Below are 12,797 nucleotides of genomic sequence, written 5' to 3' on the forward strand. Positions count from 1 at the left end.
TTACTTTGGGATCTAATCCTCCCTTTTTAATGTTAGGATGCTAAATTGATACACTGCTTAATAGTTAATAAATGAAGATAATTTATAGCTGTTAGGGTGTAAGAAACACAGCTTGCGGGCCTGCTGTGCCTTCTGGTGTGTCCACTGCAGCACATTCCTTCCTGTGCCATGGACTTCAGCAACTCATTCATCACTGCCCAAGGGAAAAGAAATTGTGCTGATTTTAATTTTCCCACTGTAATTTTATGGGAAGATTGAAAATTTTTAATCTCCAGTGGCAAACTACTTTTACCTGGAGTTTTGTGACCTTACATTTATCTAAGGAGCTCTAGGGATTTAAAAAAAAATCTATTTATGTATTTACATCGGTAAGGTTAAGAGTAAGCTTAAATATATATTAAATTGAGCTAGGTTAGCAGTCCTCTGGTATGGGTGTGTGGAGTATTTTTGTTTCAATATATTACACACATCTTCAGCTTCTGCAATTTAACATTTTTCAGTGAGTAGTACAAACTAATAAATATACCTACCTTTAAGTTTACTAGTTTAGTAGAAAAACTTTATTAATATAAAGATTTTTTAAATTGTGTTTTTTACAAAATTTTACCAGCTTACCTTTGGCTGAGATCTGAAAGTTCCCTTCTAAATTGCTGTGGGGCAGGTGTGCTTTGCTTATAAAGCAATCAGGGTGGAATGTTATAGGTATCATCTTAGCTTTTGTTTTTCTCTTGCAGTTGGTATATGAATTCTTCTTGAGATTTCTGGAGAGCCCCGATTTCCAGCCTAGTGTTGCCAAGCGATACATTGATCAGAAATTTGTACAACAGGTAAGGAACTCTTACATTTTCTCATATTCATTGTAGCAATGGATTATTAAAATTGTGATAGTCTTTCAAAAACTAATGGTTTTTCTCAGTTTGACAGCATTTAGTGTTCTTGTCAATTAGAAAAATGAGACAGCTTTGAGAATGCAAGAGTATTTTTAAGAGTAAGCTTATAATTATTCTACGCAATCCTAAATTCTCAGTTATTTTATAGAGACTAGGAAAGCTAACTTTGCATGATATCTTGAGAATTTTACCTATGACCATTTAATCTAAAAGTCAAACTTTCGTTTTAGATTTTTTGGGTTTTGAACTTTTATATTTGACGTCTTTTATGGAAATCAATCATTACTAAGTGTTCTAGCATTAGCCTTCTTCCTTGTCATACAGAGTAGAGTCCCCCTAAAAGCATTTAAGTATCAGAGTCAGAATAGATTTGTTTTTACTTGAAAGTCAGATTTATAGAGAAGGACAGATTTTCCATCCACTGGTTCACTCTCCAAGTGGCTGCAACAGCCAGAGCTGAGCTGACCCGAAACTAGGCACTAGGAGTTTCTTCTGAGTCTCCCACGCGGGTGCAGGGTGTCAAAGCTTTGGGTTGTCCTCCGCTGCCTTCCCAGGCCATGCATTACCAAGTAGGGCGCTGGATGGGAAATGGAGCAGCTAGAACACAAACTGGCACCCATATGGTATCCTGGTGCTTTGCAAGGGCCGAATTCCTAGTTTTGTGTGCTCCATCTATTTATATTTGAAAGTAAATTCTTTGGACTTAAAGTAGATGACAAAGGTTTTTTAATGTTTTGCCCCTGAAGAACTACTTGTATTAAAATACATTTGTTCTTGATGTGGACATGATGGCCTTGACCTTCATAATTATGTCCCTAGTTAAGTAAACTGAACATCCAGACTTGAATTTGAGTATCTTAAGTGTGTAATTTTGCCATTTTTAATTACAATGATTTGAACTGAATTTATTAGGGATAGTAATGTAATTCCTATACTACAGATACCTTTTGCTGGAGCGTCTGCCATGCTTTAACAATCTATTGAATACAGATCAAAAACTAAGCACTCATTGGCTTGGAAGGTGTATTGATATGACTGGTTATCCATCACTATGGGGTTTGAGATGTGCAATTTAAGACAGAATAGTATGAAAACTTCTGATGAGATCCAGAGCTTGCCATTCAGTATAATTATCAATCCCAATGTACCAGCTCTGCTTATTTCACATAGTCTGTGTTGTCAAGAAAATCCAGTGTTTGATTTAAAGACAGTAATGTTTCGACAGAAAAAATTTACCACCTTAGAATAGAAATTTTAGATCTTGACTTTAAGGTCTCACCCCATGCTTTGCTGAAGAGTTGTATAGCCTTATAGCAGAATGCTGACTGGGTTGTTCAACTATGTATGTATATTTATTTGAAGTGCATTGTCACAGAAGAAGTCAAGATCTGCTGGTTCACTCTCCATATGGCTTCAACAGCTACGGCTGGGCAAGCTCGAAGCCAGGAGCCTGGAGCTCTGTCGGGTACTCTGTGTGGCAGAGGCCCAGGTACTGGGCCATCAACTGCTGCCGCCTGAGCCTCTGGTATCGGATGCTGGCCACCACTGCACCACAGCACGGGCCCCTGCTTTAATAGGGTTTCAGTCACTAGCTGACTTCAAGTGTAATAAAATCTTTTCCAGTAGTATGTGTCTGCCAATATTCATCCTAAAAACTGAATATGAATTTCTAAGCCGTTGCCAAACGTGACCCTCTGGAATTTTTTCATCATAAAATTAACGAAGAGGTAGATTGGTTTGTATGATACAAATCATGTCATCTAGTAATCTAATATACCTTAGGAATTTCTTTACAAGCCTTCAAATTATTAGCTTAATCTAAAAAAAAATTTACATGTATTTTGGTTTACTATTAGCATTAAAATTTTCTCAAATCTTAATCTTCAAAATTGTGAGCCATGTCAGAAGTAGGATAGTATTTCAAAATGTGACTAAACAAATAATTTGTGCATTGTTTCTTTTCAAAAAAATGAAATTAGTAGGAAAAATATTTTGGCTTACCAAATAAAAGCCAAAGAAAATCTTAAAACTTTTAAGATTTCATGGAGTCTTCAAATAAAGTGGAGTTTCAGCTCGATTATTTTTTAAAAGTAATTTCTCAGATTTCTTTTAAAGCTCCTGGAGCTTTTTGATAGTGAAGATCCCAGAGAACGTGACTTTCTCAAGACTGTTCTGCATCGAATTTATGGGAAATTCCTTGGATTAAGAGCATTCATCAGAAAACAAATCAACAACATTTTCCTCAGGTAAATTAGTTATATGTTCATAGCACTTTTCCTATCCACCTATCATCCTTTTATTTAAGTTCAACTTTTAATTTCAAAAATTAATGTTTAATACATAAAATATGCAGAAAGATTTATTTGAAAGACAGAATTAGAGATTTACCACCCACTGGCTCACTGCCCAAATGACCACAGTGGCTGGAGGTGTGCCAGGAGCTTCTTCCAGGTCTCCACAGCAGGTGCTGGGTCCCAACCCAAGGACTTGAGCCATCCTTTGCTGCCCTCCCAGGCCAGAAGCAGGAAGTGGAAATGGTATCCACATGGGATGCCTGTGCTACAGGCAGAGGCTTAGCCTACTATACCATAGCCCAGGACACCTCCAGGACACATTTAACTGTAGAATCTGTCATTTTTACCCTAGTTTCTGTATCAGTTGCATCTGAATTCATACATGTAACCCACGTACCTAAGTGATGATAACCATGAGCAGTCCTGAGTGGGCGGTAGCTGTGGTATTCAAGTACAGCAAAAAGGAGAATTTGTCTAGATGCTTCTTTAAGCTTTTGGTTTAAAAAATTTATATGTAACTACTTTTGAATCACTAGCTGGTAAAAGTTGATAATCCAACAGTTAGTTACATTTATACAGAACCATCATTTCACTGTTGTAACATGTTATGAATCAGATTTCACACTAGCATCCTATTTCACTGAAAACAAAGTTGTAAACTCAGGCTGGCATTCCCACATTGCAACCGTCAAGCCGGGGGGAGGTGGGCTTCCTTGCTTGACTGTCCACACCTCTCTTAGAGGGGATCCTCATCTTGGAAACAAAGCTGTGTGGTATGGAGGCTGGTGAAGTTCTGAAAGGAGGCGGCTTTCTTACCTGAGGCCTTTCCTCCTGGGTTTTCCTCTAAGCAGAGAGGAACTATTTTGAGAAGTATTCACTTGAGAAAACCCATCTTTTCCTGTAAGTTATTAAGTAAAATAGAGTACTGCGATTGAAAACCATATTGTTACCTCCACCTACAGGAAGTTTTGGCAAAGGCCTGTGTGATTTCACAGGAAATACTTGCTGTAAGATTGCCAGGAATTAACTGATTAGGAACAAAATAGCCTACAGAGCAAACCTACAAACGTGCTGGTGTGTTTCTTACAAATGTTCTCTGGATTGATTTCTTTACCTTTCTGCCAGGTTCTTGATTTTTATTACATCTTTTTATTTTAAATTTAGGTTTATATATGAAACAGAACATTTCAATGGTGTTGCTGAACTCCTTGAAATATTAGGCAGGTAGGTCATTTTTTGCTACTTTTTAAAATCAAGTAACGATGTTTTCTTGTATCAACATTTGGCTAGAGAAATGAGTTAGTATTTTATACTAGAGCACAAGATACAGTTTCTCAACTGAATTCTTACAGGTTTTTAGGAGTCACAAATGCAAGCACTGTTGTGTAAGTCATCTGGTTGAGAACAGGCTTCTGGAGGTGGCAGGGATACCTGATCTCCAGACTGGCACAGACACCTAGAGCGTGCTGGGAGAAGAGACGAAGTAAGCTACAGTGAGCCAGGGAAGTCCCGGGAGCTCTCAGGTGCAGAGACCATTCCTAACCTTCTGTTCTCAGAAGAGTTCAGTCTTTGATATCTTACAGGAACATTTTGCTTGTTCACTGAATAACTTAAGAGGATTTTGTTGTCCTGTTACTATCTAGAGAATGATTTGGGTTTCTAGAATTTAGAAAATTTGGACCATTTATTTGAAAGACAGTATTGCAAAGAAAGAGGGAAAAGATACCAATCTTCCATCCACTGGTCACTTCCCAGATGGCTAGGCTTGGGCCACAGCCAGGAGCATCCTCTGGCTCTTCCAGGCCATTAGCTGGCAGCTGGGGCGGAGACCAGCAAAGATGAAATGCCAGCCTTGGACTTTAGGGAAGATGAAGGCAACAATGTAAGTTACACAAAATGAAAATAAGCGTCGCTCCCTGGGGCATTAGTTGGCAGTCCTTATGATCTCCTTGTGGCACTGAATGACTTAGGAGGAACAAACCTTACAGGAATTGTCTTTCCTAAGTGGTTTGTAGATGAATAGTCACATAGCACTGTTCCTTCTGTATTCATGGGTAGTGTAACTTTTAGAAACAAAGTAGTGACTACTTAACCCTTGCCCCTGCCTTTTTTTCCCTCCAGTATTATCAATGGCTTTGCACTGCCACTGAAAGCAGAACATAAACAATTTCTAATGAAGGTTCTTATTCCTATGCATACTGCAAAAGGATTAGTTTTGTTTCATGCTCAGGTGAGTTTCAGAAAACTTTTAAATGAATATTGTTTCAAGGATTAACAAAGTCAAAAGAAACAGAAGTGCTGAGATCATGTTAAGTTAAGCAGTTTATTTTGTAGATGCCTTGACCTAACCATGACTTTCATGCTGCTTATCTGCAAAGCGACCTCGGAGCCAATGCTGACTTGGAGATTTTGTTCTTCTTCATCAATGCTTAGAACACAGTATCAGCATAATCATGCATGTAATACATACTGTGGCCATCCGCACTGGAGAGCTGAATTGCTAGCTTCAGTCCTCATTACTACAAGTCTTTTGAACTGGAAATTACTTTCAAGTTTCCATACTAAAATAGTAAAAGTTGTCAAAATTGTTAAATAATTTTTGCTGGCTAGATGTTTAATTTAAAAACTTACAAGCTTTTCCTTACCTTTTAGCTGGCATACTGTGTTGTACAGTTCCTGGAGAAAGATACAACACTAACAGAACCAGTAAGTGTTTCTCATGTTTTATTGGTCTGTGTGAATTGCGTTTCACAGTAGCTTTAAAGTAACAGCAAAAATATACCTTCGACTGAGGTCAATAGAAGGGGTTCAACGAGAACAGGACTGAGAGAAAATTATTCTCTTGAACTACAACATGTGTCTTAAATAACAAATATTTTTTCAAAGATTTGAAAGGCAGAGTTACGTAAAGGGAGAGACAGATCTATGTGCTGGTTCACCCCACCCCGCCCCCAGCTGTCACAATGGCCCAAGGGATGATGGGAAACTTCCTTGGGGTTTCTCACATGGTGCAGTAGTCTCAGTACTTGGGCCATCCTCTTGCTTTCTCAGGCATATAGTAGCAAGGAGCTGTTCTGGAAACACATCAGAAGGAGAAAATCATTATTTGTACATAAAACCACAAAAACTTCTAAAATAGATTCAAACTAAATCCATGACTCCCATTAAAACTGAAGGAAGAAAAGCCTAATGGATGTGTGTCCTGGTTAATGCTTTGTAGTAAACAAAGGCTTTTTTTTTCCTACTATGTAAAAAGTTATCACAAATCTGGTGGCTCTGATAAGGTAACAAGCACATGGGCCCAGCACCATGGCTCAACTGGCTAAATCCTCACCTTGCAAGTGCCCGGACACCACATAGGCGCTGGTTCGGGTCCTGGCTGCTCTGCTTTCCATTCAGCTCTCTTACGGCTTGAAAGCAGCAGAGGGTGGCTGAAAGCCTTGGGACCCTGCACCCACATGGGAAACCCAGAAAAGGCGCTGGGGTGCAGATCAGCTCAGCTCCAGCCATTGTGGCCATCTGGGGTGCAAAGCAGCAGATGGAAGATCTGCCTTTCCAATAAAAAAATAAACGTAACAAGCATGAACCTCACTGTCATTGAGTCAGGAACAAGACTGAGAGGACCATGAGGTCACAGAGAAGCACTGGCAAAGGCTTGCCTCTAAGTGCACAGGGCTCTGGCCCTCAGATGCCATTGGACTGGAGGCCCTCGCCGCCTGCTGGCCATAGCCCCCCCTCTGTCCTTGTCATGTGGACCTCTCCAATATGGCATCAAAGCATCTGCCAGGAAGACAGAACTCACACTCTTGTAACTTACACACTGAAGTGACTGGATGGAGTGGGAAGATGAGCTAGGAGATGGCCAGCGTATGGAGATGTGTTTTCTTTCCTAATGGTGGATCCCACCTTAGTACCATGACTGGTTCCTGTGGAACTAAAGGGCCATCTTTGCCTTAAGCTTTTTAAACAACTTGAGTCTAAGATCTCTGCTCGTTTATCTGAAGCCGGTATCTTGTCTAACTGTTGAGCCCTATCTTACTCCTAAAGCAATCTTTGACTGCTTACATGTATGAATTTACGGATAAATGCTCCAAGCTCTAAAGAATCATTTAAAATTATCATTTGGTTGAAATTAAATTCATGTGAAATAGGAGAAAAATATCACAATATTTAAGATATCTTAACTTTCAGTAAAATGTCATCATTTTCATCTAAATTTTAAACATCTTAGAAATTTTATTCCTTATGTATAGTTATGAGAATCTTATTTGTACCCGATTACTACTAATAGTTTCATAGAGGTACATATTATCTGGTCATTTAAAATTTCTAGAATGAGAAAAATTTAATGATTTTTAGGGGATAAAATATACCTAGATAAATGAGTACACTTTTGGTTTTTCAACATTATTCATTGTTACTGGACTGCTTCCAGAATGGTGTTCTTCCCAGTTTCACTCTGATCCTCATTCCTAGAGCACACCAATCAATCATTAAATTAAAGCTGTTGAAAACTTAGCAGTTAATTTTTGGCCTCAGTTGTTTTACAGCCTGTTTCCAATAAATTATTGAGGTGGGGGCCACTGTTTGCAGCACCAGCATCCCCTGTGGGCCCTTGGTCAGGTCTAGGCGGGACCTCTGCACCCTAGCTCCATGCTAATGCACTATGGAACACAGCAGCGCAAGATCCAAGTGCTTCAGCCCAGATGGGACCTAGGAGGCTCCTGGCTGCACACTGGCCCACTTCCGGCCACTGCCACCATTGGGGGAATGAACCAGCAGATGAAAATCTTGCTGCCTTTCAAGTAAATAAATTAGTCTTCTAAAAAATTAATAGAAATTTAGTTAGCTAGAACTAAGATTTATATGAAAACGATCAATTGGAAATATGAAGACTATTCAAATTCTTTTGAGATAACTGTAGTGCTTTCTCCCACCCCCCACTTTTTTTTAAGGCATATTCCGAAACAGATCTCCTATTTGCTGGTTTATTCCCCAAACGGAGTGACAGCCAGGAACTCCATCCTGGTATCCCATGTGGGTGGCAGGGAACCAAACACTTGGGCCTCCTCCTGCTATTTTTCCTGGCATGTTAGCAGAAGGCTGGAGTACAGCTGCCAGGGCACCAACCAGTGTCTGTAATAGAAGGTCAGTGTTGCAGGTGGTGGCTTTATCACCGCACTGTAACACCAGTTGTTTGCTTTTAATCACCCTAACATTTACGGAATCAGTTATAATGGAGCACAAAGTTTTTAATATACTAAAGAATTACCTGATCCTTAAGGTTTCTCCCCTTACTGTCCCTGCTAAGTCATCAACATTCTTTAATAATACCTAACTAGTAAAACCGTTTAAAACTGTAATTACTCACCCGCTTGGTCAGCTGCCATTAAAATGTAAGCTCCATGAGTAAAACAGATGAAATCTGATTTTTCATCAGTGCATTGCCAGTGTCTACCACATTGTCTGGTTCACATCATACGCACCTACCTATTGTCTAATTTGTAAAATTTAAAGCTTAATGAAAGTCTTTGTAATGGACAGCATGCCCAGATGCACACAGGACTATCAAAAACCACTCAAGTAACACTCTCAGGACACTCTTCCCTACTTGGGGATCTCGAAGTCATTGAATGAGCATCCCACATCCCCAGGTGCTGATGTAGTTTGACAGCAAGGAGTGATCCCCTTCCCTTCCCACTCTGGGGACACAGGAGAAAAAAAAAAATGAAAGAACTAAAACATCTGTCCCACCTACCTTCCTCCAAACCTTATCCTGCCCACCCTAATCAGAGGCCCACATGGGCCTGCATCCCTCAACTAGATAAACAATATTTTTAAAAATTTAAAAACCTGGGCATACAGATATGTAGTATTGTCCTTCAGAATAATATCGCTACTGAAAAGTATCCCAATGTTAGCTTGCTGCACTGTTTAATTCAAGCTGAACTTTTTTTTTTTTGGACAGGTGATCAGAGGACTGCTGAAATTTTGGCCAAAAACATGCAGTCAGAAAGAGGTGGGTTTTGTTTATAAAAGCAGTGCATGTAAGTTTCACACTCCCAGTGCTGTGACTTTGCTTCTTTGGGCTAGGCTATACTGCTGCTGCTAGACAAGGGCAAGGCAAGGGTGTGTGGGAGAAGAGCTATTGGATGCGCTTTCGCTTTCCCCTTTACCCCCCCTTTTTTTGCCCACTGTGTAAGTTATAGGATTAGCTTTCGCATTCATATAGTTCATGTTCATAATTTTCCATATTAAAAGAAAATTTTTTTAACCTAGGTGATGTTTTTAGGAGAAATTGAAGAAATCTTAGATGTCATTGAACCAACACAGTTCAAAAAAATTGAAGAGCCACTCTTTAAGCAGATATCCAAGTGTGTTTCCAGTTCTCATTTTCAGGTATGGTATATTCAGTGACTCCACTGTTACTTTATACTGTTTCTTTGCTCTTGGTTTTGACATTTCTAAATATCTTGTAGGTTGCAGAAAGGGCATTGTACTTCTGGAATAATGAATATATTCTTAGTTTGATTGAAGAGAATATTGATAAAATTCTGCCAATTATGTTTGCCAGCTTGTACAAAATTTCCAAAGAACACTGGAATCCGTAAGTATCGTCTATGTTGGCCACATTTTTCTTATACATGAATCCTATGCACTTTTGCAATGTATTCCAAGGCTAATGACTTCATTCTCTCCTGTATTTTACTTACAGCTATAAAGCTGAAAATGAATGTGTCAGCATATTCTTTATTATGCATGGCCTTACTTCCAATAAAAATTACAGACCTCTTACAACAGTCTCTACCAGTGTATGGTCAGATCGAATTGGGGAGACCAGCAGCAGGTGCAGTATGTGTGCTAAGGCAGAGCAGTGGGATCTGCTCCCAAGATACACACTCACCTCCATTAGCAGCGGTGTTCCCGGGAAAAGGCAGGGTCAGGCTCACAGTGATAGTCAGAAAGCATATATTCCCTTTAACATCCTCACCCTGCTTCCCACTCTCCTTACATTATGGTCACTGGCTCTCTGGATGTTGTCACTCAGACTTGAGGCTCTAGAGAATATCAAGACCACCTTGTTAGCTAGAGTCTAAATCTGAGCATGCCACTTTCTACCACCACTGGCAGTGTAACCCTCAGCAAATCGGAAACCCTCTTGAGCTTTTATAGTCCAAATGGATTAAGACAATCAGCCAACAGCTAGGCCATTTCAGAGCTGATAGTGTTATGCTTTGTGAGTGTCAGCAGCAGTAACCCAATGATCATCTTCATTTCAGAACCATTGTCGCACTGGTGTATAACGTGCTGAAGACCCTCATGGAAATGAACGGCAAGCTTTTCGATGACCTTACTAGCTCATACAAAGCGGAAAGACAGAGGTATTTGATATTTTGCATTACAAAATCGTCCATACACTTCAGACTAACTGAATACAATAAGGTCTCTTTTTGGAAGTAAAATGACCATTTTAAGAAGTCAGAGACTCTGAACAGTTATTTCCAAATGAAGTAGCCTCAGTATTTTATAAGTATGTTAAACAGGAACATGGTAACAGCGCATTACTTGATGCTATTATTTACTTGCCATAATGGTTAGGCTATTTTAATGTGGATCACAAATCCAGTCTCATTCTGAGTCTTAGATCTCATCAGTCTTGGTAGCATTTGCATTATAAAATACGCTTTATGTGGAATTTCAAGTACCAACATATATACAATTTAATGGGAAACTTTTTCCCCACATGTGCCACCAAAGTGGGCATTATATTTGAACTGTTGTTTGCATAAGCTTAATGCTTACATTGCAGAGCATCAGAAAATGGCATTTTACCATCAGCATAGTTCTGCTTTGGGAAGAAGGAACTCATACTGCTACTTGTCTATGGCTGAGTTTATTGACATATTCTACTGGCGATAATTAATATTGTAGTGAATGAGCAGCCCATTTCAGCATAGTGATTAACCACCAATGTACCAGGGCCCATTTATGATTTGAGGATAATAGTTAGTGTTTACTTCTAATAAATATTTATTTATTGTTGCATTTACAAAAGCTAATCTATTCTGATCCTGACTGTGTCAAATGGCAGATGTAGCCCTTGAAGGCCAGCCTTGCCAGTCAGTATCTGACTCAGTGCTTTAATGGCATCATGCAGCCCTGAAGAGCCCAGGAAGACAAGGGTCATACAAACTTCTATTTGAGAAATATATATTCACATAACTAGAAATAATCATTTCCTACTGGTTGTTGTTCCTTATGCAAAATCTGGAATACCTGTATAAACTGTATTGTTGAGCATCCCTACATCTGAAATACAAAATCTTGAGATTTTTTGAGCATCATTATTGGCACTCAAAGTTTTAGATTTTGGAGCATTCTGGGTTTCTGGATTAGGGGTGTTCCACCTGGATCTACCTAAGCCTGCCAGTCCTTTAAGATGTCTGGTAAGATACAATTTATAAGGACAGACACAGGAGATCATTAGAGACAAACCAGTTAGTGGCTGGAGGTGCGGCACTGAGCTGTGTGGTGAGTGCCAGACGTTAACCTGAGAAAATTAATGTGAAGGTGCTTAGCAGGTCCTAAAGCACGGCAGTGTAGTGGCAGTGCAGTGATACCGTGTAGAGGACACACAGACTGCAAAGGCCGAGGCAGTCAGACGCACGGCAGGAAGAAACCCAGACTCGCATGCATCCTGCATCCAGTATCCTTAGGGGTGTGGGGGAACAAGTGTGCCCTCCAAGAACAGCCCAGAAGTGCCTTCCTGCTGGTTCTGAAGTGTAAGGATTGCTAATTACAAAAATTTCAATTTATCTACAGAGAGAAAAAGAAGGAACTGGAACGTGAAGAATTATGGAAAAAATTAGAGGAACTAAAGCTAAAGAAAGCTCTAGAAAAACAGAACAACGCTTACAACATGCACAATATTCTCAGCAATACAAATGCCGAGTAACAAAAAAAAAAAAAAAAAAAAAGACTAGCACTTCTGCCGGATAGATGGATTTGTACACTTTTAAAATATGTAAAAATTGCAAAGCAAACCTCATCAGTATAATATAATTAAAAAGTCAGGGGGATTTTTTCCCCCTGGCAACTGTAAATGAAAGCTATATGAATTAAAAACAGCCCTGTGTTATATCATGGCCACGGTATATTGTAAACTTTGTTTAGCCAATGATTTGTGTCACTTCTGAAGTTTCACAGAAATGAATTTTATCATATGAGTGAGATAATTATGGAATTGGTAAGAATTATGACTTGAATTATTTTTTGATTGTGTTGCACATAGAGTAGACTGCTCTATATATTTTTCCCTTTTATAATGTGCTTTTTAACATTGCTGCAGCCCTTAGCTACATCCTAGGAAAAGGAATCTTTCCTACAGTAAACTAAGGCATCAGCCTTCCCAGCTGTGTCTCCCAGAAGGGGTCACTGTACTCGAATTTGAGCAAAACCTTAAACCTCCAGGCTTTTGAATGCACAAAATTAAAAGCTAGGAAAGTAAACCAAACTTCCTCTTGAGTATCTCCCTGCAACTCCCCCAAGTGGTAACCCAGATTAGTAGAGGCAGCCAGATGAACCCTGAGCCTGCCTCCATTCATTCCTCCTC

At 39.4% G+C, this 12,797-nt stretch overlaps 1 protein-coding gene across 1 annotated transcript in view; it reads left to right on the forward strand.

Moving 5' to 3' along the window:
* The window catches only part of PPP2R5A (protein phosphatase 2 regulatory subunit B'alpha), a 57,787-nt gene extending 45,257 nt beyond the window's left edge, over positions 1-12,530 (forward strand). The window contains exons 4-13 of the mRNA XM_004578664.4: positions 735-827; positions 3,006-3,136; positions 4,349-4,408; positions 5,306-5,414; positions 5,837-5,890; positions 9,153-9,203; positions 9,464-9,583; positions 9,664-9,791; positions 10,465-10,566; positions 12,008-12,530. Of these exons, the coding sequence (XP_004578721.3) occupies positions 735-827; positions 3,006-3,136; positions 4,349-4,408; positions 5,306-5,414; positions 5,837-5,890; positions 9,153-9,203; positions 9,464-9,583; positions 9,664-9,791; positions 10,465-10,566; positions 12,008-12,140 (981 nt within the window). The 3' untranslated portion in view covers positions 12,141-12,530. The remainder of the gene's footprint in view (positions 1-734; positions 828-3,005; positions 3,137-4,348; positions 4,409-5,305; positions 5,415-5,836; positions 5,891-9,152; positions 9,204-9,463; positions 9,584-9,663; positions 9,792-10,464; positions 10,567-12,007) is intronic.
* The last annotated feature ends 267 nt before the right edge of the window (positions 12,531-12,797 follow it).

Source organism: Ochotona princeps, chromosome 10, assembly GCF_030435755.1.
Source record: "Ochotona princeps isolate mOchPri1 chromosome 10, mOchPri1.hap1, whole genome shotgun sequence".
Classification (NCBI taxonomy): Eukaryota; Metazoa; Chordata; class Mammalia; order Lagomorpha; family Ochotonidae; genus Ochotona; species Ochotona princeps.